Source organism: Elephas maximus, chromosome 2 (assembly GCF_024166365.1).
Source record: "Elephas maximus indicus isolate mEleMax1 chromosome 2, mEleMax1 primary haplotype, whole genome shotgun sequence".
In the NCBI taxonomy this organism is placed as follows: Eukaryota; Metazoa; Chordata; class Mammalia; order Proboscidea; family Elephantidae; genus Elephas; species Elephas maximus.
This window is the reverse complement of record NC_064820.1, coordinates 148,927,483-148,955,427: the sequence shown is the minus strand read 5'-3', so window position 1 is coordinate 148,955,427 and position 27,945 is coordinate 148,927,483. Positions and strand designations below refer to the sequence as shown.

The window sequence follows — 27,945 nt, the reverse complement described above, 5'->3', positions numbered from 1 at the left end:
CAAGCCTGCATTCAAGTCCCAGGGACCCAGGAAGTGAGTGACAACAGGGGCATCACCTGGATAAAACCTGCTCCATCCGAACCAGGTGCTAAACATGGCTGAAGAACCGGTAGGGGGCCTATTCTGGCTTCACATAATATCCCCTAGGAGCCTGCTGGCTGCGCATTTTCCTGTCCACAATAGGTCAGGCCTACAGAGTAAGGAACTCCCTGCCCCTCGGCTGCCCATCTCACTGTCATTGCTGCTGCTGCATCGCTGCTAAGTGGTGGCTGTCCTGTGCTAACATGGAGAAGCCCTCACCCCTCTCTGAGCCAGCTTTCCCATCTGGAAAGAAGGTGTTAGCCTAAGCAGCTGACTAGCTTAAGGGCCAGGGTCCTGTGCCCCTTAGAGCTCAGTAGGCAGCTGCTCAGAGGCTAAGGCAGAGTCTGTTTAGAGTGACTGTATAGACAGGGCAGCGCTGAGTCCTGCAGGTCCTGCCCTCTCCACCTCATGCCTGCATGTGCAGCCTCCTCCTGGCCCAGGGAGGTCCCCCATAGGCCTATCGATGGGACTAAGGAAAACACTGAAGAGGGCCTGCCTGAGCATTTTTGCCCCTCACTCAGCAGTCGCTCTGCAAAGTCAGGACTTGGAACCACAATTTCAAGTCAGACACCGAGCTCACAGAGGTGTTTCTGCTGGGCTGGGTAGGGATTTGTGGGCATGAGCTCTGGCCAAGATAAGCCTTGTATACTTTGGCTGTTCGTGTTATGTTGGAGGTCAGGTATGTGGCGTTCATTGACCAGTTCATTCAGTCAGTGCTTACCAAGCTCTCACATGCACTGCACCCTACGATGGGGAAATGAGGAAAGGAGAGAGACACAGATGTGAACCTGGCTGACCCTGTGGGGGTCTCAGATAAGTGACCAGGCCACAGAGCCAGGACTAGGGTAAGGAATGAAGAACCTATGGTGCAAAATTGAAGGAGGCACTCACTCCTGACCCTGCACTTGCAGCAGCCCGAGAGCAAGTGTTTCCTTCAAGTTTGCATTGTAGGTGTCTCACTTATCTCACCCTAGTTCTGGCCCTGCCAGGCAATGACAGTCAAGGATGGGAAGTGCTTCTTGAGGGCAAGTGCAAGGGCTGTGGGTGCCCAGAGCAGTAGTTCCTATTCTAGCCTGGGGATGTGGGTGAGGGTGAGGGAGGACTGGGGGGCTTGGAAGACTTCTCAGAGGAGGTCAGGAGTTTGGACTTCTGGAAAAAAGGACCCCCCCCCTTCAGTCCAGATGACTGCCCACCTCTGTCCTGGTCACCAAGCCTTTGTTTTGCCAGAGCTGCCAGGAGCACGTGGGGCATTGCCAGCATCATGGTCTGCTCTTGCACTCTGAGCCCAAGCAGAACAGGCTGGGAGACTACAATCCTTCCCGACTATGGCTACAGGGAGGTGGCTGTTGAAAAGCTGAAGTGTGTCGAAGAGAATGACGGACTTCGCAGCTTAGGTGGTCTCGAGTCAGTTTGCTGTCCACAACTGTCTGTTTTGCCAGTGTCTCCGTTCATAGGTCTCTAGCTCTGTCTCTCTTTTGTCAGTCTTTCTGTGACCCTTTGCTGCTCTCTCTCTTCCCCTCTCCCTCCCTCCCTCTGTCCCTGTCTCTCTCCTCCTCCCTTCCTCTCTCCCTCTGTCCGTGGGTGATGCGCGGTCGGCTGGGGACAGTCGCGGCCCTGTCTTCCCTCGCCCTCATTGGTTTACAGCAGCTCCCCCGGGGGGGCAGGGTAGGAAGACGTCGCCAGCCCCGCCCCCTCGACCCCCCCCCGCCCCCGTCCAGTACCTGATCGCACTCGGAGCAGCCTCAGAGTTCAGACTCCTTCTTAAAAGACAGGAGCTCAGCAGCCAGAGCTAGTGGCGACAGTCTTGCGGCGCACCGGGTGTCTCGACAGCGACCCGAGGCTGCAGGACTGCATGAGGCTAGGCAGTAGCTGCAGCCGTGAAGGACGCGGAGGACTCCGGGCCACCTGCCCTCGTGGACTTTGCGTCTAAGCAGGGACCCCAAGCTGCTCCCGCACTCACCAAGCACCTCTCGCAGCCGTCGCCGCAGCCCAGAGGCACCCCAAAACCTGGAGCTCACCGGTGCTGGGAATCCGAGCTGAGAGGGCGGCTGTAAAACTGCGGAAGCGGTCAGTGATTCGTACCTCGGGTGGCGACAGCTAGAAACGGGGAAAACACGAGGGACGCGAGCGGGGAGCCGTACAGCTTCGAGCCCTGGGATCCGCCGCCCCGCGGAGAAGGCAGCTGAGCGAGGGGGCAAGTGAGCAGACGCGTTGCAGGGTCTCTGCGCCTTTGGCTGACCAGAAGGCACCGACTCGCGGTGAGTTGAGCGCAGTAGACAGGAGGGGCGCGCAATGGAGGTGCCAAGCGGCGCCAGCCCGCGCAAGGCGAAGTGAGGCGGTCTGGCCGGGGTCAGCAGGACCTGTGGGCCATGTACGGCGACGTGTTCAACGCCACAGGCGGCCCGGAGGTGGCAGTAGGCGGTGTGCTGGCCCCTGGAGCCACGGTCAAGGCAGAGGGTGCTTTGCCGCTGGAGCTGGCCACGGCGCGCGGGATGCGGGACGGACCGGCCACAAAGCCCGACCTGCCTACCTACCTGCTGCTATTCTTCCTGCTGCTGCTCTCCGTGGCGCTCGTCGTCCTCTTCATCGGCTGCCAGCTGCGCCACTCGGCCTTTGCCGCGCTGCCCCACGATCGCTCGCTGCGCGAAGCCCGCGCGCCCTGGAAAACGCGGCCGGTGTAGCGGCTGACTAAGCCGGGGCCGCCAGGCGCCCTGTTCAGGTGTGAGCGGGGCAAGGCGGGCCTGACGCTGGGGGGCGCTGGCCGCCCCGACCCAAAGACCCTTCCAGACCTCAAGCGGCGCCCCGGGAGCAAATGGAAACGGAGCCGTTGGGAGGCAGCGTGGGTCCCGATTCCAGTACCCGGGGATACCAAGGCTCTGATCCCCTGGCCGAATCTTTCTTCCCCTGGACAGTGAGTCCAGCCGAGGAGGAGGACTTCCTGAAAGACGATGCGTCCGCGGGAGCGCAGAAGCTTTCCGTGCCACCTTCCGACTTTCTCACTTCGCACGCGGAAGGAGGAGGTATGGCGAGCGCACTAGTCTGGAGCTGCCAGTTTAGACTCCCTGACCCTGTAGGCCGTCTCCCCGCGGCTGCTACCTCACCTCTCACTCTGTGGCCCTGAAAACCCCATTAGGACCCGAGGGTGAACTCGGCTGGACTATGAAATGATGGTCCTCGAGCGCTGCGTCCCGCCGGGAAGTGACAGAACGCGCGTTTACAGTGCGTCCCGCCACGGTCCTAGGACCCAGTTTCCTCTGCGAGCACGGGCGGAGGGGCGGGAGAGAGCGGTGGAGGGGCGCAAGGTCGTACCTGCAGCGCCAGGGAGTCAGAGAACCTGGCCCCGTATCTCCAGGGGCCGCGTTTCTACAATAAAATCTCATTAGGCCCAGTGCTGAGAATGTTCTGGTCATTGGTTGCGCCACATCGGAAGAAGAGGTAAGGGCAGGGCGATCCTGAGCAAGCAGAGGCCGCAGCTCGACCTGCCTCCCCGCCCCCCGCCCCCCCCCCCAAATCTCCTCACCCCCGCACTGTGGTCCGGGTAGGTTTGATAATAGATTTTTCCTCCTCTTCGGCTTTTCCCCAACTGTCAAGTTCCATGCTCTGGGAAGTTTTCCTCAGGGCGGTCTCAAGGGGGAACTGCTGCCTGACCTGCTGATGACACCCCTGGTAACAGGGCTCCACTGAGACCCGCCCATCGGTCAGTTCCTTCCACCCGGGGTCCTCCCCTTTGCTCTCAGAGCCTCCCTGGAGCTGAAGACTCAGAAGAGCCAATGCTTGACCAGAAGCATCTGGTCAAGGAAGGGGCTGAGGATCTGCCTCTCAGCACTTCTCAGGTTAGGCTGAGGGCCAGATTTGGAGAACCCAGCAGGAAAGAAATGGATAAATAAACCCAAGTGGGGGAGAGGGTTTTAAAGATCCCCAAGGGGGAATAGGAAAGTTTGTGATAACCTTGAGAATTTTCAGAGTCAACCTAGTTCTAGAGTCTTCCTTTGACTGTTTAAAATAGTTTCAGAAGTCACCTGGCTTAGTGGGGCACTAGATCTTAAAGAAAAACCAAAAAAAACCAACCTGTTGAGGTTGAATCAATTCTGACTCATAGCCACCCTAGAGGACAGACAGAACTGCCCCACAGGGTTTCCAAGGAGAGGTTGGTGGATTCGAAATGCTGACCTTTTGCTTAGCAGCCAAGCTCTTAACCATCAAACCACCAGGGTTTAGACTAAAAAAGATTTTGCAGGTTATCTAGTCATTTTAAACCATGGGGTGGGGGTGGGGGGGTTGTCACTCGATCATCTCGATTAGAGACTCTCGCCCCTGGCAAAATGCAGACAGGCATGCAGTTCTGCAAACCATTTGTTGGGGTTGTCAGATGCTCTGCAACCTAAGGGCTCCAGAGGCCCGTGCTCAGTCTGGAGATGTGCCAGGGTTCCAGAGTTTCAGCGCAGGCCTCCCACCACCACCCACTTCTCAGCCACTGCCCAAGATGCCCTCCTGGCTCCTATCCCTGAAGCAGTGGAGACATGGAGTAAACAGCTTTTCACCCTGGGAGCTGGCCCTGGGCTTGATTAACCATGCCTTCCAAAGTTAACACCAGTGAGGCCCCAATGGTGCGAACTCTGAAAACTTCACGGAACATTTTAGCTTGGTCTTTGGAAATGCAGTCAAACTCCTCCCGCCGGCACAGTAACTCAGCTAACCACAATGCTCCTTGGTTACAAAGAGGGCTAGATGGGAATTAGAGTGAGGCACTATGCCCCTGACTGGCACACTACTGATGTGGAGACCCCTTCATACTTGGTCTGGGGCATGTGAGGGGTAGGAGGCACATGTAGACGGTTGTATTCATCCATCACATCTTCCGATGGCCTGATCTGAAGGCAGGTCGCAGAGCGGTCAGAAGCAGAAGCTCTGAAGTCCTGGCTCCACTCCTCCCAAGTTGTGTGACCCAGCTCAAATTAATCTATCTGAGCCTATTTCCTCATCTGTAAAATGGGAATTAGATCACCTAGTGTACAGGGTTGAATGTAAGACAATATGACCAATGTAACATGCTCATTTCTGAATTACCTGATAGCCTCAGCTTCCTCATGTGTAAAATGGAGACACAACAAGCACACTAATGTTAGCTACTACAAGCAGTCCCTGCATAATGAATGAGTTCCGTTCCTAAAACTGTCTTTAAGTTGAATTTGTACATAAGTTGGAACAGATTGTTTGTATCTAATATCAGTCAAATGTTTGTCTTAGTATACATAGTATATATAGTGTACCTTTTTATGCATAAAACACATTAAAGAAACACTTCCAGATACATTAGTCAAATGTTTTTCTTAGTAGTGTACCTTTTTATGCATAAATTGAAGAAACACTTCTAAAACATCTTTAACATAATACAGTAACAGTCATAATGTTTTGATGTGCATCCCAAAGTAGCCCTTGCTCGCTACTATGAACCACTGTACGCACCTCAAATTTTTAATATAATAGACTTTATGGTGTTGGTTCGTAACTACAGGCTGTACGTAAATCGAATCTTCGTAATCTGGGGACTGCCTGTATACCTGAGCTATAGGCTTGAGGCACCATCTGTGGGTCTCTAATAAGAGCCATGGCTGATAGAAGAAGGTACTCCACAAATAGGATGTGCTCTCACTAGGGCCCACTGTATTCTGTGACCACAAACAAATCCAAGGGCTGGTCCCTGCAGAGAAGAACACAAGTGGATGACTAGCAGAGAGGTCACGTGAAGTCTCTGAGCCAGAGCCAGCTACAGCCAAATTGATCCAGGAGGCTCTTCAGGGACCTTTAGTAAAATACTAGGCCAAGGCATCAAGGGGCTAAAGCCAAAAAGTGCTGAGACAGAGACAACTTAGCATCTCTCCGATGTCTCAACAGGGGTGCGGTAGCCTCAGCCACTTAGGCCAAAGGCTTGGCCACTTCAAATGAACACCTATTTCTGAAACAAACTCCGGGCAATTGGGTCTGCAGAGCTGGAATCTAGAAACCAGGTACAGTTAAGAGTAAACACACCAGCATTCAGCTGTCTGTCAGCACTGTGACCCTGAACGATTTTGTTCCCTTTTTGTTTTCTTGTTAGGTGCCATCGAGTTGGTTCCATCTTATAGCGAACCTATGTACAACAGAAAGGAACACTGCCTGCCCTGTATCATCCTCACAATCGTTGCTGTGTTTGAGGCCATTGTTGCAGCCACTGTATCAATCCATCTTGTTGAGGGTCTTCCTCTTTTTCGCTGACCCTTTAATTTACCAAGCATGGTGTCCTTTTCCAGGGACTGGTCCCTCCTAATAACATGTCCAAAGTACATGAGACAGTCTCGCCATCCTCGCTTCTAAGGAGCATTCTGGCTGTGCTCCTTCCAAGGCAGATTTGTCACTTGTTCTTCTGGCAGTCCAGGGTATTTTCAATATTCTTAGCTAACACCATAATTCAAAGGCATCAATTCTTTGGTTATCCTTCTTCATTGTCCAGCTTTCGCATGTGTATGAGGCAACTGAAAACACCATGGCTTAGGTCAGGTGTGCCTTAGTCCTAAAAGTGACATCTTTGCTTTTTACCACTTTAAAGAGGTCTTTCGCAGATTTTTGCAGTGCAACACGTCTTTTGATTTCTTGACTGCTACTTCCATGGGTATTGATTGTGGATCCAAGTAAAATGAAATTCTTGACAACTCCAATCTTTCTCCATGTATCATGATGTTGCTTATTGGTCTACTTGTGAGGATTTTTGTTTTCTTTACACTTAGGTGTAATCCACACTGAAGATTGTGGTCTTTGATCAGTAAGTGCTTCAAGTCCTCCTCACTTTCAGCAAGCAAGGTTGTATCATCTGCATATCACAGATTGTTAATGAGTCTTCCTTCAATCCTGAAGCCCCGTTCTTCTTTACATAGTCCAGTTTCTGGGATTTGCTCAGCGTGCGGATTGAGTGAGTATGATGAAAGGATACAACCTTGATGCACACCTTTGCTGATTTTAAACAACACAGTATCCCCTTGTTCTGTTTGAATGATTGCCTCTTGATCACAAGTATTCTGGAATTCCCATTCTTCGCAATGTTAACCTGAGCAGTGTTGGGTTGCTTCCCCTTTTAGATCCAACCCCAAATTCTCCTCTTAACAGCGGGGATGTGGCTGAGTTCATGTCTACCTTTTAATATCCAAGGTAAATGAATATTGGATGGCCATGAGGGAAGTCGGTCTGTACACACATGCCCTCCTGCCCTTTGCTAACCCATCCATCCCATGATGCCTTGCAACCATCTTTGAAAGGCTGGGCATTGGGTGCTAAAAACAGCAAGAGTCCAGTAATAGATGTTTGGGATACTCTGCCATGACCAGACAGTGGGAGCTAGAAAGAGGACTGAGGAAAAGACATTTTTGATTAGCGTGTTAAGTTGGGCAGGTGGTTGCAGATGCTAGGAACCAGGGAAAAGCAGCATAGTGTAGTGACCAAGAGCCCGAGTCCTGGAGCCAGGAGACTATCCACTGTATGCCTTGATCATGTTTCTGAATTTCTGATAGCCTCAGCTTCCTCATCTGTAAAATGGAAATAATAAGAGTACCTGCCTAATAGGACTTTCAACAGTGAAGATACTGTAGGTAAACATATGCTAAACCCTTTACCTACAGTATCTCTGCAACCACCTGCCCAGGACTGAGAACAGAACTAGCCTTGGCCTACAAGGGCCAGCATGATGTGGTCCCCACCAACCTCTCCAGTTTATCTCCTCACACTCCTCTTCTATTGCATACTCCAGTCACAGTGGTCTTTCACTTCCTAAGGTCCCTCTGCCTAAGCTGTTTGCCTCTCCTCTTTTGTCTGGCTGATGCCTTCTCATCCTTCAAGTCTCAACTTAAAGACAGAGCTAGAGATTAAGGCGAATTTGCTTGTGCTTTCTTCATCTGAACACTTCACCTTTGATTTTCCACTTTAAACTTGTATCAGATGGTGTCTTAGTTATCTAGTGCTGCTGTTAACAGTAATACCACAAGTGGATGACTTGAACAAATTTATTTTCTCATGGTTTAGAGGCTAGAAGTGTGAATTCAGGGTGTCAGCTCTAGGGGAAGTCTTTCTCTGTCAGCTCTGGAAGAAGGTCCTTGTCTCTTCTGAGCTTCTGCTCCTGGGCAAGCTTCATGTGACTTAGCACCTCTCTTCCCCCATCTCTGCTTGCTACCTTGCGCTTCATCTCTTTTACAGCTCAAGAGATTGATTCAAAATATACCCGACACTAATCCTGTTTCATTAGCAAAGACAACCCATTCCCAAATAGGATAACCACAGGCATAGAGGTTAGGATTTACAACATCTATTTTGGGGGACACAATTCAATCCATAACAGATGGAATACTGAGTGGAACTCTCCTTCTTGATCCTCCAAGTGGCCAGTTTTCTTGGAGTGGTAATCCACTAAACTGTTAGCAACTGGCATTTCCTGTCCTCATCTGTGTAACACCTTGGTTATTATTTTATCTCCTGCAGAGACTGAAGAACATGCAATTTAAGTTTGTAGCTTTAGCTATTTTTGCTTGGATTATTCCTTTTCCTGCAGGGAAGCCCAGATCTCATACGCCTTCTGAATCGCCTAAATCACTACCTTCACATCCTTTCTCTCCTCTTGGGGGATTTTGATCAAAGATTACCTTCTCAGTGAGAACTCCCCTGGCTGCTCGATTGAACATTGCACCCCCTCCACTTCCCCTAACATCCCCAGATGTTTCAAATCTTCGTTTCTTGCTGTTTCTCCTGAGCACTTGCCATTAAACACACTATATATTTTACTTACCTTGTTTTGTATCTCCATCAACCAGAATGAAGATTCCTGAGGGGAAGACTTGTTTTGTTCACTGTTTACCCTCAGCCTGACATCTAGTAGACTTCAAATATTAGTTGAACAAATGAATTAACAAATTTAACAAAATACCGCTCAGGGCCTGAAAAAAAATACAGATATTCAGAAAAACAGGAGCAGGCCATTTTTTAAAGTCCCTTTCATTCTTCTTTCCTGCTCCTTCTCTACCCTCCAAAACTGGTCAGATAAATCTAACCATGTAGAGACTGAATACACTGAACTATACCACTTCACCTTCCACGAGGACAGGAACTATGGCTCCCCTGCTACAGCTCTACTGCCTCGCATAATGCTTGATGAGCAGCAAGCACTGAGTTAAGGGTTTAGGAGAGTGACTCAATGAGGCAGTAAAAGGTAGGTTACAATTTAAGCTGTTACAACAAAGAATATCCTTCAGCCCCAAAAGTTTCCTTTTTCCATAATCCTCCATAAGTACCATAGCTGTCATCCTCATCCTTTGGCTTCCATGTCCAGGTCAAGGTGAATGCTCTAGATCCTGCCATCATATCTGCATTCTAGCCAACAGGAAGGGGAAAGGAACAAGGAGAGCATTCCTCTTTGGAGCACAACTCGGAAGTGGCACGTATCACATCTGTTTGTACCCTATTGATCATAACTTAGTCACATGACCGTATCTAGCTGAAAAGGAAGCCAGAGAACATGGTATCCAGCTGGGCATAGGTGTTCTACAAGAAGGGAAGAATGGCTATTGGCAAATCTCCAGCTGTTTATTAAACACACAATAAAAGAACCTCTTTTCATATGAAGACCAAATCTGCAGCCTTAATATTTACACATTATTAGTTTGGGTTTGCATTTCTCATCTTCACCATGACTGCCATCATTAACTTGGCCTGAACAATTCTAAGTTAACAAAAACCACATTTCACAGAATTTCATGTTAAAGAAGAGAGAATCAGGGATTGTTTACTATTAATTAAGCTTCTGAACTATGTTGGCCAAACTACGAGGTGGGCAAAATCTGTCTTAGCTCTCCAAACCCCCATGTTTTTTTCTTCCTGAGTTTCTTCTCCTGCCTCACTGACACACACTCTTCATCTCATCTTTTATCCTTAAATACAAATGCCGGTTATGTTCTGCTCTCAAAATTACTGTTTTTAGTGCCCCACCTGAGCACAATGAAAGGTCTGTCCCCCCAGCAGTTGAGGCAGGGTCTTTTGGGGTCCAGGCCAGGGCTATAAAATCAAGCTACGGGGTTCTTAACATCCCTACCTCTGAAATAAAAAGCACACCATATCAAGTTATTTTCTATTGTCAAATAGATCAAGGAAACCGTGCCCTTGGTACTTTCCCTGGGAAAATATTAAATGTCAACAGGCTAAAGCTCCAACTTGACTATTAATTTTGTAGGTTCTCTAAGCAACAATTCCAGGAACATGATAACTTTGTTGCAAAGGTTGAAAATCTCAAAAAGAAAAAACAGACGTGAGTGTTCTAATTCTCAGTTGTTTCTCTTCAGAGACATGCAAGAAAGATCTAATAGCTTAAGTGCTGAGCTAGAATACATCCAACTAAGAATTACATTATTTAAAAGTCTTTTATTAAAAACAAAAATCACACTTAGCTGCAGTATCTCAATTATTCAACAAATATTTGAGTGCTTACAATATATTAAGAACTGCTTTAGGAGTACCTCTACTCATGAAGCTCACATTCCCATAAAAGAGTCAATAAACACAGTAAAGAAGTAAAATATGTAGAATGTTGGATCATGATAAATACTATGGAGTAAATGTTCTTTTCTTTCTCCTTAATTTCCATGATCTTATTCTCCTTTCTTAAAAGTCTTGCCAGGTTAACCCCAACTGGATTTTTCTAGTTTCTTCAGGAACTTCAAATATCCTTAATAACCTTAAAATATCCAGATAGCTAGGTTTGATGTTATACATTTTGTAAAGGTCTGTTTAACAAAATAAGAGTGAAGAAAGGACAATACCCTCTTGGGTATAAAGAATTCAAGAAACGCTTTGGAACCAAACCTATTTCACTGAGAACCCGTTCCAAAGAAGAAGCTGTAACTCCATCCATAATCAGCTAATTTTTTCGTTTGTCAAAGAAAGGAAAGGACTGATATAGTGTGACTACCAGGTTAGAAAGGTACACACATAAACACTTACTGGTTAGCTACTGGGTTTTGGTTTTTAGTTTATACTGTTCCATACTGTTAAAATTCTCAGCATTTACCTCAGATAAAACGTATCATTCAAAATGAAATATGAGTGACATTTTTATAGGCTGGGGAAGGCGGCAGGAGATTAGGATGAAACATAAAGAACCTTTCAAAATTCACCCCCCCCCCCCAAACATCAAAAGCCTCCTCAGGAAACTTCTTTCGTTAGAAGTACACATATACCCACTTAATACAATATGGATAATAAGTCTTTACCCCCAGGCCTAACCCCCCTTCCCACCTCCCATCCAACATGCTTTAATAAGGTGGAGATGTTTAAGCAATCTGCCAACAAATCTTTAAATTTTCTCCATAGCCCCACTCTCCTTTTTTGGGTCGGGGGAAGTGATTTAAAAGGAAAGAACACAATTTCTTTTTTATAAGTCAGTTTATTAAGGACGGCCTTACAACAAATTCAACAAAAACACACAGTAATATTTAAAAATGTTAAATGGGAACGAAAAAAACATTTTTTAATGCTTCCTTTCAACTATATATATATATATGTTACCAGTTGCCTCTGAGTTGATTCTGACTCAGGGCGACCCCATGTGCTGCAGAATAGAACTGTGCCCCAAAGAGTTTTAAAAGCTGTGACCTTTTGGAAGCAGATTGCCAGCACTTTCTTCCAAGGTGGCTCTGGGTGGGCTCAAACCGCCCTCTCAGTTAGTAGTTGAGCGCTTAACCATTTGCACTACTCAGGGACTCCATGTATATACTACAGAGCCCTAAGTACTTTGTTGAAAGTACTGCCTCAGCCTGCCGACAGCCTTCTTATATCTGTAAAATATAAAGTGCAGCAAAGCTGCTATAATATGGAATAGCATTAGCCACTGAGTATTCTGTCTGAAAGTAAACTGAAGCAGGTATCACGACTGATCCCCTCACCACCTAAACTATTTCAGCTATAGCAATTTGAAAACTATCGGAAGTCGGAGAAAAGCGAAAAACTCTCACTCCTCACTGAAATCCTTTGCTAGGACACATACGTGTTCTTAAAGATACGCTTCTAAAACAGCCAGTAAAACTGCTACAAAATACCTTACTAAATGCCTGACTTCAAATAAAAAGGCATCTGAAGGAACTTATTTGCAGAATTGGATCCTTTTGAGGAAGTCTTTTCCTAAAGAGAATAAGAGCTTTCATATTTATTCTTTTAGAATATTTCCTTTGAGTTTTTCTACTTATTCTAGCTGGGGCACATGAATTTTCACCACCCCTTCCTAATTAGATAAGACTGTATTTCTTGTATATACAACACAGAGGGTAGTGAAAGTATGCACCATGGTGGGGATGATACAGCCAGTATGTGATTTAAGATTTAAACAAACAAACAGACATCAGAAAATAAGAAAAACAAGACTAATTCGAAAAATTAAGATAAACATTGATCTACCAAGGTCAAGCAGTATCAGGAATAATTCTGAGTCAAAGAACTAGAAGAAATTTAACAGATAACAACAAAAAATGTATGTTTTCTGTACCGCACACAATTCTTCACACTTTATTTGCATTATTTAATCTTCCCCCAACTCCTATGAAGTAGACTTTTACAGATGACAAAACTGAGGCGCTGAATGGTTAAGCGACTCCGAAGTCTAGCACTCAAGTACAGATAGCCAGCTCTCCTATTCTGCCTCCCAATCATCCAATCAAATCCTCTCAGTTATAGCTACTGAGATTCAGAGAAGGGAAACAGCTGGTTAAAATTAAAAAAAAAAAAAAACCCAGCCTCTAGGCCCAAATCACTTTTTAAAACAAAACCACACCAACTTCCTTGCAAGCAGAATGCAAAAAGACTGATCACTCTGAGCAAAACTTATTATAATGAGTGGAAAGCCATGGCACGTTCTTTTTCTGTCACCCGTGCACAAACAGGTAACACAGCAGGTCGCAGCAACCGACAATAGGGTTAAACTCCACTCAGTGGAACACGTGAAGTAAAAAAAAAAAAAAGACATGTTAAGCAGGTTTTGAGGTTTATTAAAATAAAGTATTAGCAAACAATATGCAAAAACAAAGTGTTTTAAGAGTTATGGCTTTGAAAAGCACAATATGGTAAAACCTAATATATTTTTATAGGTATTGAAAAGGTATCGGAATTGAAGCATGTTGTTAGAATTTCATTTTCTACAACATAAACAGAAGCAGAGCAAGTACAAATAAGAAGCAGACCCACAGTGCAGCCCGTGGTTTGGTCTTGACCATCTGCATACGAAATACCTTTTTAGGAGAACTTGGGCACACACATACAAACATTCAGTATTCATGATTACAAATCATATCCAATTTTAGTAAGTGAATCTCAAAATGCAACTTAAACCAACCATGTTAAAAAGAAAATCACTTGCCCAACCATTATCTTCAAGAGTTCCTACAGTTAAAAGTCATTTAATCAGAGACTTTACGAATAAATCAAAGCAGTATCATCTCCAATGGTATTAGAAAGAAAAATCTGACTCTGAAAGACTATTTTCCTTTGCAATGAACTTGGCCTCACTGGAGTTCTGTCAGTTAATACCAGCTAGTGTTAAGATTAAGATGGCACCATGCTCAAACAAATCCTTAAAGAACAATGGTTTATAATTATTTTAAGAATTTTAAATGCTGAATTATTTGAATAAGAACCACACAAACCTTTTTTCACTCTGTCATGAATGATACACGAATTCTCTTCTAGGACTGGATATTTTCAACAAAACAATTCACCACGTGTTTTACATCAATTGTTACCAGTGAATATTAAAAATGTACTCTACTAAAATTAGAGGGAAAAAAAAACTGATGTGTGAAATCCCTTGTACTAGTTTTGGTAAAACATCCAATTTCAGGGTGTCATGTTAATGGTAAGTTGTATTTTAGGAGATAACTCTCTGTAATGAACAATCCAGTATGATAAAGGCTTGCTAAATACTATCACTTCCTGTAAGAAGGACCTGCTACACTGCAATCCGGCAAACTCCAAAGAACTGTCCAAAGTTTCTGTCCAGGCGGTAGAATTCTTTGTTTATGCAGAAGAAATGCCTTGATTATAACTTTCCATACATGCATTCTTTTTGAGAAGCAAAACTCCCAAGAATCCCACCTGTACCAGTGAGGAAAATGCTGCTGCTCTGGAGGAAGGAGGCATCAAACCTAAGATTATGCCCCCCAAACTGCCTTAGTTAATATCTGAGATTACCTATAAACCACCACACTCAGGAAAACTCCCTCCCGGAAAAATCACCAAACACTTTTAAAAATCACCAGGCTATCTACTATCATAAGAACAAAATCCTTATTTAGCTGATGAGTATGAAGAGAAACACTCCTATCTGAGAAATTAAGCGAGGCTTTAACAGGGCAAAGAAGGGCTCTGACCCTCGAAAGAGTAGGTCCAGAACAGAAGTCATCACTGGAGGTTGAATACAATAATCAAAAGGTTCTTCCTTCCTAAGGAAGTACAAAAGAGATGTACTATATATTTCAAATGAAAAAGGGATACTGATTCAAAGTCCTATTAAGCAAAATATTAAAAAAAGTATAAAGAAACAGCCCTAAACGAACATGTTCTCCACTGCAGAAGTACAGCACTTTCATAGGCACTATTGAATTTTAGGGTTCTCTGCTATTGATAGGGTTTATTTATTAATAGGCACTATCGAATTTTAGTATTCTCTGCTATTGACAGGGTTTATTTGCTCATTTATTTCCTGTAAACCTTCTCTTCCAACAGAACACTATTACAAGAGAACAGTTTCCTGGAGGCACCCTCAGGTAATACATAGGGTTTTACAGTAAAACCTGCAAAAGCCGGAACCTGTGTAAGGTGGAAACCTGTCAGACAAAGAAAATCCAAATATTTTCCACCAACAGAAAGCAACAGAAAAGTGATCAGACTGTACCTTGTCAAAGGTGGAAAACTTGCATGACCCAGGAAAACAAGGCAGTCCCATCAAGTCTGGGCTCTCACAGGTTTCACTATAATGTGAGCCCCAGTTCTTAATTTGACAATAGACTTCAGAGTCGAATACTTATTATTTTACATCCTAAAAGGATGTGTTACTCTCAAATGCTAGGAAAAGTATAAAATAGCTACATCCTTTTTCTGTACTATTAAGTGTGGCTTATAGAATGCCTATCCTAGTTATTTACTCTGGATTTCACTTCAAAAACCTGGCCAATTCTATTATAGTTTTCTTATATAACAATGAAATGGAAAAAAATTATTTATGTTCTGATGCATGTATGTGGCATTTCTGATTGATGTCTTTCTTATATTTTCTCTAAGAGAAAAGGTGTTTTTAGCTTCAGTAGATCAGTAACATACCCTCTACTTTATATTCCAGAACTTTGGCCAGACAATAACAGTATTACTATGTAGAGATTTTAGTCAAATCTACCTTTCAATCTTGCTTTTTTCCAATCAACATCTTTTCTGTTGCTTTAATTCATTACTGAAATACATTATGATTCTATTTCCCTTTTTCTGTTTACCAAATGGGCTACAATTTTATTATTCTCAAATTCTGTCTTTCCAGTTGGCACATATTAATATGTTGGACATGCTATACAATGTGATTATTTTAGCGATGCCAATGTTTTCATAAATTTGACTATCAACCATTCTGGAGATTAAATAAAAACTTAAAACTTTTCTGAAATGGCTTTAGAGGCGCTTTCTTTTCATTGGGCGGCATTTTACTTAGCTTTTTATCCCACTGACACTTTTTATTTCCCATCCATGGATATATGGGGATCCTAAGGGATTACAAAAGCAACTGGATTGAAAGAAGTTTTTATTTAAAATCCAGGGGTGTGGAGTTGACAACTTTTTTGGGAAATACAACAGGCTTATACTTTTCCACGAAACATTTAATAGTAATAGCTTCAATACTCATTCATGAGACACAATTCCTTAGAGAAAACAAAAGGCCAATCACAGAAAATCTTGCTTACTCTAAAGACTGTGACCTGAATATTGACTCCAAATAGAAACGATTTTTAATTAACTCAATTGGAAACATCAATAAAGGCAATTCAACTGTTTCCACCAGTTGAAGCCCACTGAAGTTGATTACATGTATCTGCCATTCAATTTGGGTGACTTTTTCTAAATATCTGTTCCAAAGAGTTTGCCATGAAGCCTGGTGAGTAAAACAATGAAAACAGCTGTTCTATCACTAAGCAAACAATCTTCTTTCATGTGGCCAACACAACTCTGAAAGGCTGAGAATGCAGCGTCATGTTAACAGTTATGTTTACGGCTCAGTGACTGGGAGAAATTATTCCTTTTCCCCAGCAAAGGACTGTGAACTGAAACACATATGGCACTTTATCAAAAAGAATTAACCATCCATTGGCTGCACTTTGTAAAAGCAATAAATAATATCACAGAAAACAAAAGGCATCGCGTTCTCCTTTCCTCAAAAATGCACTTTTCTTCTCATAAAAAGGCAAAGTATACAGTCAAACCAAACCAAACAGAAGACTGACAGGGCTCCATATACTTTCAAAAGGCACCAAAAAATAAAGCTTCTTCTGATAAGGAAATCAGTTCATTTTCTCGAAATAATGTCTCCGTGCTCATGCCTTAACTACGTATCCATCTGACTGCTCCTCAGAAAAAGTGGTTAAGAGTCCTTTATCCAAAGCCTTTAAGCACAACTGATGAAATGGGCATTTCAGAGCTGTCATGTCTTTCAGGATTGTGTTCTGGGAGACTAGCATCCACGCTGGTACTAAAAAACTGAGGAAGACAGTGTGCATGGTAACTGAGAACTGCCTGCATTCTTTGATACATGAATGTTTTAAAATCAGCTATGCCAACAACCACCGCTGATTCACTCAAGTATCACACCAGTAGCCTCATCCTTGAGGCCCAAGTGAACAGCCTCTGAGAGCCTCGCATGGCTACAGTGCATGAGTCCTTCCAAGGGAGACTGATGACAGTAAGAGCAATGGGATTAAGCACGTTTCTCAACATTAATAACATCCATAAAATTGTGAGGAATTAAAAAGGCACCTTAAATTGGAGCTAGAGAATAAGTCTTATAATCTAGATTGAAAACAAAACTAAAGCTAGACTAAAGCTAACTTCCTACAACTGTAATCTATAAATTGCAGTGTTTGTTAATACAAAAAGGGTACCAAGGACGTAAGGACAAGCATCTAAGTCTAAGTCACTTGAGTGTGTTTCACCAAAGGTTATGCTAAAAACTGTAACCCATAAAAGTGCAAAATAAGAGCCTGATGCATATCAAAATTAGAGTTCCTGCAACATTGGCCAAAAGCAGCAAACATAGCTGAACAAGGCCGTGCATGCGCTGTCACTAGCTAGAAAGTAGTATTTATGACAGAATTTGCATAAATGACATATACTAGCGATCAGTTTTTTGTAATAATTTTTTTAAAAAAAGGAAATGTTTTATAAAAGATATACTGAGTGAAGTCACATTACACTGACAAACATTTAGATGTATTAAATGTTAATTTCATGATGTCATTTAGAAAAGTTTCATTTTGCTTTTTCTGAACACTACTTACTAGAGCAGTGCAGTGTTCCTTCAAATAAAATATTTAATAGTTTCCTTTAAGCCCCTACCATATGCTTTGCAAAACAATGAATTATACTTTTCTAAAGTTGGTGGGACAAAAAACTAATAAAATTACAGTTTCTGGAGGATCAAGAGTAGGAGGGAAGACTTACTTTTCACTGCATACCTTTTTATACTATTATAATTTTTCATCATGTGATGGATTACCTTTTCAAAAACAAAACAAAGCAAAACAAAAAAAAAAACCCTGATGGGACAATAAGGCAAAAAAGCATATTCCAGTTTAAGATCAATGCCAAACGTCTGAACTGGGGCATAATACTTACTCTGCATCTTTTACAACACTTTTGAAAGTTAATCACACGAATATGAATACAAACAAATGTAGATTCATCACAAAATACAAATGTATTGGTCACAATTATGTAGGAAAAAAATACGTTGTAATATCTGTTTTTCATGTAAGGTCACAGTATCTGTACTGAACGTTTCTCTAAAATTAAAGAAGTCCACTAATAACACAAGTGAAAAGAATACTTCTGCACTATGAAACAGAAGATATGGGGTTCAGAGGGGAGCCCATCTGAGTGAGGACTTTATCCAGCCACTGAAGAGGCCCATGAAGATGAATTTCAATCCAACACGGGGTGCTGGTAACATCCTGTCGGTGATATTCTGCTCCCCAGCCCTAGGAAAATGAACAAATATCACAGCAAATCCATCTTCAAACTGCCAACCAGTATAAATCAGTTTTACCATAACAACAAAAAACGAGTTTAATAGTAGAGGTACACAGAATGTACTTAAAGGAGACACTATCACGAAACCAATCTCAGCATTCACCTTGGAATTAAAAACACACAACACCTGTGTTATTGAAAGATATGTGTGTGTTTGTTTTTTAATAACATTTAATTCCTTTAATAGAAACTACTGGGGCCAAATAAAATCAAAAATCCAAGCCCACTGCCGTCGAGTCGATTCCAGCTCATAGCAACCCTACAGGACAGAAGAGAAATGCTCTATAGGGTTTCCTGCCAATCTTTTGGTCAGCAGTTGAACACTTAATCACTGTACCACCAGGGCTCCATGTTTCAGTATTCTTTTTGATAAATAAAATCCACAAATAGCCTCATTTAAGTTCAGGCCAAATTTTGTCCCAAAAAAGTTTTTGGTTTTTATGTTTTTCATTTTTTATTTTTGTAGCAGCAGATAAGGCATTATAGATTTGATCAATGCATGCATGTGTAATTTAATGCGGCAATCACATATCAATTACCCTTGAAGATGGAAAATTGCTGGGATGAACTGAACTGAAAAACAATTTAGCCTAAAAATCCAGACAAAGATTAAAACAGAATATTTTCATTTTTATTTGCCTGGACTTATCAAATTCTCTACTACTTATGGTAATCATAGTCCAGGAAAATTGGAAGGTTAAAGGGAAACAGAGATTAATATAAATACGCAACAGTCATGTTTTTATATAAGGGAGGGGGATGCCTTCATAGCTACTGATAACTGATGCACGCAACAGACCTAGAGCAAAGGAGCAAGAAAATAATGAACTATAGGACTGAATGTCAAAAAAATAAAGCATTTGACAGTTGTTCTTCTTTGGTTAAGTCCTTAAGGACCACGTGGGAATAGTATTTAAAAAAAAAAACTGTTGCCATTGAGTCAATTCCAACTCATAGCAACCTTACAGGGCAGAATACAACTGTCCCATAGGGTTTCTAAGGAGCGGCTGGTGATTTCGAACTGCTGACCTCTTGGTTAGCAGCTGAGCTTTTAACCACTGTGCCACCAGGGCTCAGGTTGCTTAAACATATCACTAAACTTCTTTCCCAACTTTGTTCATGAATTGTCATCTTTGGAATGCCAATAAAACCAAACCAAGAAAGTAAATGATAAATTTGAAAACGTCTTTGAACTTTGCAAATCCTTAATAACACAGCTTAGATACAAGTAATTTCAGTTCTCAAAATAATTCTGTAAGTTACTCTAATGGAATCTAATAACAATTGAAAATGTTGAGGCTAAGGAACTCAAAAAGCAATTCTAATATTAAATCCTTTCCAGTCTTTAACTGGAAATTCTTCAGCCCCATTCAGTAACAAATCAATATCAATATCACACATTTTATAATACTTGGATTATATCTCAGAACTATCATGTGGTTACTGTAAGAATTTCATTTAAAAATCTATTACATCAGGTCAAAAATAACTATCACACCTTTCATTTAGCAAAGAATCTTTTTTAGTATAACACGCAAAAATACTTATTTACATTGGCTCAAGTTAAGTTAGAGGTCACAATCCACTCACCTTGACAAAACTCATTCGAATGGTGCACATTTTGGTGAGCTCATACACTGCCTCAAACCCATGGTTGACAGACTGAGCCAGAAGCTGAGCAAATTCCTGATTGTTAAAAATTTTGAGGCTGCAGCTGCTGGGAATCTTACAGACAGTAGTAGGATGAAAGCCATGATGAAAGTTGCAGTTCCTACTCTGTACAAATATGCTGCTGTCACTGAGGCACTCCGCATATACCTCCCCGCCAACATAGTACAGATGAACACCTTAAAAAGGCAGGCATAATGAGATTCAGCTTAACAAAGCGTCACAGTGAAATCAAAGAGGTTGTATGAGGAGCAACCAAGAATACCCACTAATGCACAGAAACTCCCAAGTCTTTAGATAGAAGCTACCACTAGATGGCCTTCTGGGCCAGCTATAATCAAAAGATTAATGTCTGCACAAATGTAAAATGGTCCTCAAATAACTAAGAGACTCTTCAAGTTGGCAGCATATTAGGTTATCAGTTCTTAAGAGTTTTTTTTTTTTCCTTTTCTAACAATCATCTGTCATCCCTATGAAAGAAAGCAGCATCAAAAAAAAAAAAATTAAAAGCATCTTATCATAAGTCCTTTCAGAGGAACGTCTGATGCCATCGACTACCATAAATAAAAAGTTTTACTCTTTTTACTAATGGAGAGGAGAACAGCATTAAAAAAATCCTAAGTAACATATACAGTTTCAGGTCCCAGAAATAGTCTTCAAATGGCAGATTTATTTTACTTTCCTTAAAAAAATTTTTTTTTGGTATTTAAATGTATATATAATTTTGGTGTATATATCTAGACACACATATAATGTGAATATAGTCTCGTATTAAAAACTCAAAATACATAGCTAAAGCAGAAGTCATCTAGTATTTTCCCCAACATATGCCCCCACCTCAAATTCCTTTTTCTTCCTTAGAGTTAGCAATTATTATCAGTTTGGTGTATATCCTTTTAAACTTTTTAACATGCATTTAATTATGTATACGTGTTCCTACAGAATATTTTCATATGGTTACATATGTGGGGGAGGCTGTGTGTGTGTGTGTGTGCATTTAACATAACTGGTATCATACTCTATTAATCAGAAACACCCAACATCCTCTTTTAACTTAACAACACATCCTTGAGATTTTACTATATCCCAAAATATAGACCTACCACTATGTATGTGTCTGTATGTGTGTGTATATATATATATGTGTGTGTGTGTTGTATATAATTCTAGAATGAATATACCATAGTTTAACTGTCTCTCAACAGATACTATTACAGACGGTGCTACAAGGAACAGCCTTGTACATACACACCTCTGTACACACTTGAGTCACAGACTTGCATCAGGCTGTGACATTAAAAACTGTTTTATTTCTGAGCAAATAAAAATTACTCATGGAGGAAAAGATTCTAGAACTGGATACTTGAAAAAGAGAAAACTGATTCTAGAATTTCAGAATTCACCAAACAGCTCTCTCATTCCACTATAGTAGAGAAAAATCAATGCACAAATGTGAGGCATTTCACCTAAAAAAAAAAAAAAATCACACCATGCTGGCAATAAAGTAAAAAGAGAATGAAACCTTTGTTTTCAACTGATTTTTGGCCAGAACATTTTCCTGTATCTCTTCTAGAAGAAATCTCATTACAATTACAGCTACTTACCTCCTGTTCCTAATCTAGACTAAGACTCTCGAATCAAAGAAGCGAAACGCAGCAAGTGATAAAAATGAAACTTCCTGAGACAGTCAAGACACTCATTCTAGGATTGCTTTCTTTCCTGATCACTCAATTTGTGAGACTTTTACATTTCATTGCAATGTGAAAAGTTCTTTGGTGGTTGTGGCAACTAACCTGTGGCATGAAGTGTAAATAACACTTTCTTACCTGAATTTAAAAGGGAGGAGGGGTGGCAGTAAAGCCACTGGAGACTTACTATCATTCAAACTAGATTTCCTACCTGTAACTCTGCTCCTCCAACATTATGGAAATTCTCAGGAGCCATTCCAACCCAAAATACTCCATAAATACTATAATTTGAAACTTTTAACCCTTCCTCAGCATTTTTTCATTCCACAAATAATGTCTTTGTTGTTGCTGTATGCTGTTGATTCACTTCTGGCTCATAGCAACCCTATGGATATTTGTTGTGTATTTACTATACGCGAGGCACTGTTTTAGCTGCTGAGGATATAGTTGTAAACAAGGCAAATTCCTGCTTATACTCCAGTCAGGGAGACACTCAAAAAATAAAGAAAGTAATATGATTTCAGATCCTATCCTAAGTATTATGAAGAAAAACAAAGCAGGATAAGGAAAAGGGGAGTGATTACTTGGTTACTACCATCCTTCAACATCTACAACTCGAGGGCAGAAACCATGCCTTAAGAGTCTTTGGAAACTTCCAGTACCTTACAGATGCATGGTACATAGCAAGCACCACAAATGACTGAATTCAAATCAATGAAGGGAAATGACAGGATTACCTTTTCCAATATGTCGCCTAGTGTTTTCAATTGTTGAATTACGATTAACATTTGACAACAACCCCAAGCAGAATCTACTTTTGTTATTTGAAGGATCTGTGAATCCATCTACTAACACACTAGTAGAAGATGCATGAAAGGCTTCCCCAACACGGTTGTTTAACTCATAGTACACAATTGAACACCAATGTTTGGGCTCTTCGTAGGCAACAGGCTGAACATCTGTGAACAAACCAAACGGAGAAAAAGTTTAATGAATGATTATCAGACGATCTAGATAAAACAAGAAACGTTTTTTATTACTTCACTAAGTCTCATTGTCCCTCCTGGCTTTGGGTCTGTATCCAAAAAAAAACAAACACGAGAAACAGCCTTGAATATGAAAATTTAAAAATTACAGAAACACTAGGATAGGCAATATCACATTTCAAATTTTCTAGCAGAATCTAATCCAGGTTAAAGTTTGAGATGGCAAACCTTTGTTTTCGCAACCTGCAAGATTTAACTATACTAGTATCAATAAAATTATTCTGAACAGAAATTTGAAGTAAAAAACTAAGTGAGCAAAATCTTTGGATAAAAAGTGGTACACGTTTAAATGTTAAGTGTCAGAACTGCCTATGGAACAAGGTGTAAGCATAATATAAAATATCAGTCAAACTCTTGCTAGTGTAAAAGTCAACAATTCATAATGGACACAAAGGGTAAGAGGGGAACATAGAAGGTCTTCGTCCTGTGCTGGTAAGGTCTTTTCCCAGAGCTGAAATCAGTCAGAAAGAGTCATGGATTCTTAATTTCTTTCAAGAAAGACAAGGATTAAAAATGTCAGAGAAAAATTTAAAAGTGGTCCCACGGGCTATGTAGGCAGTACAAGAGAGCTAAATAACTTTCAAAACTCAATTCTGACCATTCAACTGCAAAGAATTCAGATGAGGAGGAAAAGAGGAAAATAAACTAATGGGGACTCATAGAGACACAGATACCCTAAGAGTTCAGATTTTAAGAAGCTTATATAAAAGATGGGACAAGGAGGAGTCCATAACCAAAGACAAAATACAAATGAGTAGCAGGGAAGTTTTAAGAATAGTGTCGGGAAGGTTAGAGCCACGAATGAATGACAGCTGTAGATTTTTCACAGACGTCCTTTAACAATAAGAGAGAGTGATTGATTAAAGGCATCCAGATTTGAAAGAAAAAGTAAAACTTTTTATTCATATACTACATGATCCTGTATGTAGAAAACCCAAAGGAATCCACTTAGACACACACACACAAAAAAACTACTACAGAACTGATAAATGAGTTCAGCAATGTCCCAGGTTATAAGATCAACTTATAAGTCAGTTGTATTTCTCTATACTAACAAAGAACCCAAAAAAAAATTAAAAACAATTCCATCAAAACCACAATGAGCTATCACCTCACTCCCATTAGAATAGCAATGATTAAAATAAAAATGAAAAGCGAAAAACTGGAACTCTCATTCATTACTGGTGGGAATGTGTAATGCGGCCATTATGGAAAACAGTTTAGCAGTTTTTCAAAAGTTGAACATAGATCTACCATATGACACAGCAATCCTAATCCTAGATATATACCCAAAAGTGAAGACAGAAACACAAACAGACACCCGCACACCAATATTCATTGCAGCACTTTTCACAACAGCCAAGAAAGATGGAAACAACTGAAATGTGTATCAACAGACGAATTAATAAACAGCTGTGAAGATAAATGAAGGTGTGAACCTTGAAAACATTATGCTGAGAAGTAACTCAGTCATAAAAGGACAAATACTGTATGACCTCACTTACATGAAATAAGCAAATATATAGAAACCAAAGATTATTCATGATTACTAGGGGTGGGAAGGAGGGGAAAAGGGGAATTTTTGTTTGGGGAGCACAAAGTTTATGTTAATGGTGGTAGAATATTTTAGAAAGGGATAATGATAATGGTGGCACAACATAAAAAATAAATTTTCATTGAATTGTAAATGTGGTAGTTGTATTGGCAAATGTTTTGGTGTATGTATTTTACTACAAAAAACAAAAACAAACAATTCCATTTACTTAGGAATAAATTTAACAAAAGAAGTCTAAGAGTTGTACGCTGAAAACAGAAGATCTAAATAAATGCAGACATTCCATGTCCGTGCACTGGAAGACTCAACATTGTTAAGACAGAAAATCTCCTCAAAATGATATAGAAATTCAGTGTGATCTCTATCAAAATCCAAGCAGGGCTTTTGTTCTGTTTTTTGCAGACACTGACAAGCTGATGCTAAAATTATACAAAAATGCAAAGGACAAAGACCAGTCAAACAATTTTGAAAAAGAAAACCAAAGGATGACTAACACTTGCTATTTTCAAAACTTCCTATAAAGCTTTGTTAATCAACACTATGAGATAATGGTATAAGAACAGACATACAGATTAATGGAACAAAACGGGTGGTCCTAAAATAAACCCTTACATTTACAGTCAACTGTATTCTAACAAAGATGCCAAGGCAATTCAATAAAGAAATTATATTCTTTTCACAAAATGGAGCTGGAAACAACTGGATATACACATGCAAAAATATTAATTTAGACCCTTATCACATACCACATACAAAAACTAACTCAAAATGAACCATAAACCAAAACCTAAGAGCTTAAGCTACAGAACTTCTAGAAAATAACATAGGAGAAAATTTTTACGACCTTTGGATAGACAAAGATTTCTTAGATGCAACACCAGAAGATCCAAAAGAAAAAAAAAGAAAAAGATAAACTGGACTTCATCAAAATTAAAAACTTTTGTGCTTCAAAGGTAACAATAAAGAAAATGAAAAGACAAGCCACAGAATTAAAGATAGGATTTACAAATCATGTATACAACAAAGGACTTGTATCAGGAATATAAAGGTCCCTAGGTGGCGCAAGGAGCACTGGTGGCACAGTGGTTAAGAGCTAGGCTGCTAATCAAAAGGTCAACGTGGGAATTCACCAGGTGCTCCCTGGAAACCCTACGGGGCGGTTCTACCCCGTCCTATAGGGTCTCCGTGAGTTGGAATCGACTCAACAGCATCGGGCTTGGTTTTTCTGGTTTTGGGGTGGCACAAGTGGTTAAGCGCTTGGCTGCTAACTGGAAGGTCAGCAGTTTGAACCAGGACTTTGAGCCAGTTAGAAATGGTTCAGTCATGGCTGATGGAAACAAGAGCAGCAGAGGCGTTGCACAGTCAACATTCTAGCATTCTGCGCGCTGTGACTTGAACAGGAAACAGGTAGCAGTGCCCCACTCAAAGATGCCGCTTTAAATGTGCGCGCCGCGGTGCCGCTGGTCGCTATCTCTGAGCAGGGCACGGCTGCTGCTTCCTACTCAGGTCAAAATCCTATGTGCAAGAGATGGTTGCTATGCAATGCATACGCTGCCCTTGTTTCCACTGGCCATGAACCAACCGTTTCAAACCCATTAGAACTCCTGGTTTGAATCCACCAGCGGCTCCAAGGGAGAAAAAAAAGTGGCAATCTGCTCCTGTAAAGATCATAGCCTATGGCACAGTTCTGCTCCGTCCTATATTGTCGCTATGAGTCGCAATCAACTCAACAGCACACAACAACAATGAATCTAAAGGCTGAAAGTTCAAATCCACCCAGCAGCTCTGTAGAAGAAAGGCCTAGTGATCTGCTTCCATTGAAATTACAGACGAGAAAATTCTACGGAGGAGTTCTACCCTCGTAACACATGGAGTTGCCATGATTGACATCAACTTATTGGCGATGGATTTGGTTTGGGTTTATCCAGAATACATAAAGAACTCTTACTACTACTAAGAAGAGAAACAACCCAGTTGTCACTGAATTGCACATGTAAAAATTGTTGAATTGGTGTATATTCTGCTGTGTATATTCTCAAAGAGAAAAATATATATATTTTTTAAAACAGACAAAGATTTAAATAGACATTTCACCAAAGAAGATACATGAACAGCTAATAAGCACATAAAAAGATGCTCGACATCATTATTCACTAGAGAAATGTAAATTAAAACCACAACGGACTAGCACTCTATACCCACTAGAAGGCTATAATCAAAAAGACAGACAACAAGTGTTAAAAGGATGTGGAGAACCTGGAAACGTCATACACTGCTGGTGAGAATGGAAAATGCTGCAGTCACTGGAAAACACTTGGCAGTTTTTCTTAAACATAAATTTACCACATGACTCTGCAATTCTATTCCTATGTCTCTACTAGAGAGAAATAAAACTGTACTTCCACACAAAGACTTGTACACAAGTGCTCATAACAACCAAAAACTGGAAAATTCATATTCCCATCAACTGGTGAAAGGATAAACAAAATGTGGTACATCTCTACAATGGGATACTATTCAGAAACAAAAAGGAACAAACTATTGACACATGCTACAACATCCATGAACCCTGAAAACATTATCTTAAGTGAAAGATGCCGTCTGCAAAAGACTAGACAATGTATGATTCTATTTATATGGAGTGTTCAGAAAAGGCAAATCTATAATGTGGTGATGGTGTAAAGCTTTATACACTTACTAAAAATCACTGAATTGTACACTTAAAATGAGAATTTTATGGTATATAAATTATCAGTAAAGCCATTTTTTCAAAGTGGCCAAGAAGTTTAAGAAAACAAAGACAGCAAAATAAATATGGTCAGTACTTCCCTTACCTCTGCTGGATATACTGGGCATAATCTGAGGGATCATATTACTGCCTGTATCCATAGGCTGAGAATTATCCTGACCCATCTGATCATCGGGTGGCATATAGGCGGGAGGAGGGGTATCAGCTAAGAGGGGAAAATGAGACAAGTGCCAAAGTAATAGTTAAAATTTTCATTTTGCTCAAAGTTATTACTCCAAAAGCATTAGGAAATCTGTAAGATTATGAGCAGAGTTCATTACTGAACATTACAGACACGAAAATGTAGGATGCCATCCTGGTACGAGGAAAAAGAGGAAAGCTAGCACATCTAATATCTACTGAAAAAGTCTGCTAACAAGCCAATATTTATTTCCAGATGCCCGGTAATCCAGGGTACTAGAATCAGTGTTGAAAGTAGAATTCAAGATTAAGAATTTTGCCTTTATTTGTTTAGAATCATATGCTTGGAGAAACTGCTGCTACTGTAAATCAATTTGAAGGACACAGAGAAGTCTCATTTGGATATATATCTACAGAGGCACTTTTAAATAATCAAGATCATCACACATTGTATACTGTTATTTAAAACTGGAAAGAAAACCACGCCCCTTCATGCCTGCCATCAACGCTAGCTGCACTTGCCTAATTCTTTCACAACCTCCAAAAATGGCTGCTGTGTACTTATTAAGGTAGTTCTCTTAGGGAACAGAATGTCAGCCAGAAAATCTTTTGAGTTCGAACACTCATTGAAAATCTTTG

General features: G+C 41.2%; 2 protein-coding genes across 3 annotated transcripts in view; one reads left to right on the top strand and one right to left on the bottom strand.

Annotated features, from left to right (window-relative positions):
- Positions 1-2,440: 2,440 nt before the first annotated feature.
- SMIM32 (small integral membrane protein 32) lies at positions 2,441-3,058 on the top strand. The gene has a single exon (XM_049873705.1). The coding sequence runs from the start codon at positions 2,451-2,453 to the stop codon at positions 2,760-2,762; it is 312 nt and encodes a 103-aa protein (XP_049729662.1). The 5' UTR covers positions 2,441-2,450; the 3' UTR covers positions 2,763-3,058.
- Positions 3,059-11,425: 8,367 nt separating this feature from the next.
- Positions 11,426-27,945, bottom strand: part of SMAD5 (SMAD family member 5) — a 61,272-nt gene continuing 44,752 nt past the window's right edge. Inside the window, exons 4-7 of one of the 2 annotated variants that reach the window (XM_049873701.1) lie at positions 27,212-27,331; positions 22,514-22,735; positions 20,011-20,267; positions 11,428-18,368 (exon numbers count right to left, since the gene is read on the bottom strand). In XM_049873701.1, coding sequence (XP_049729658.1) covers positions 18,225-18,368; positions 20,011-20,267; positions 22,514-22,735; positions 27,212-27,331 — 743 coding nt within the window. In that variant the 3' untranslated portion in view covers positions 11,428-18,224. Of the gene's footprint in view, positions 18,369-20,010; positions 20,268-22,513; positions 22,736-27,211; positions 27,332-27,945 lie in introns of both variants that reach the window. The other variant, XM_049873702.1, reaches the window with a different exon arrangement.

What these genes read in the sequence shown, in the direction of transcription:
- SMIM32 (XM_049873705.1), top strand. Translation starts at nt 2,451, where the DNA reads ATGTACGGCGACGTGTTCAACGCCACAGGCGGCCCGGAGGTGGCAGTA.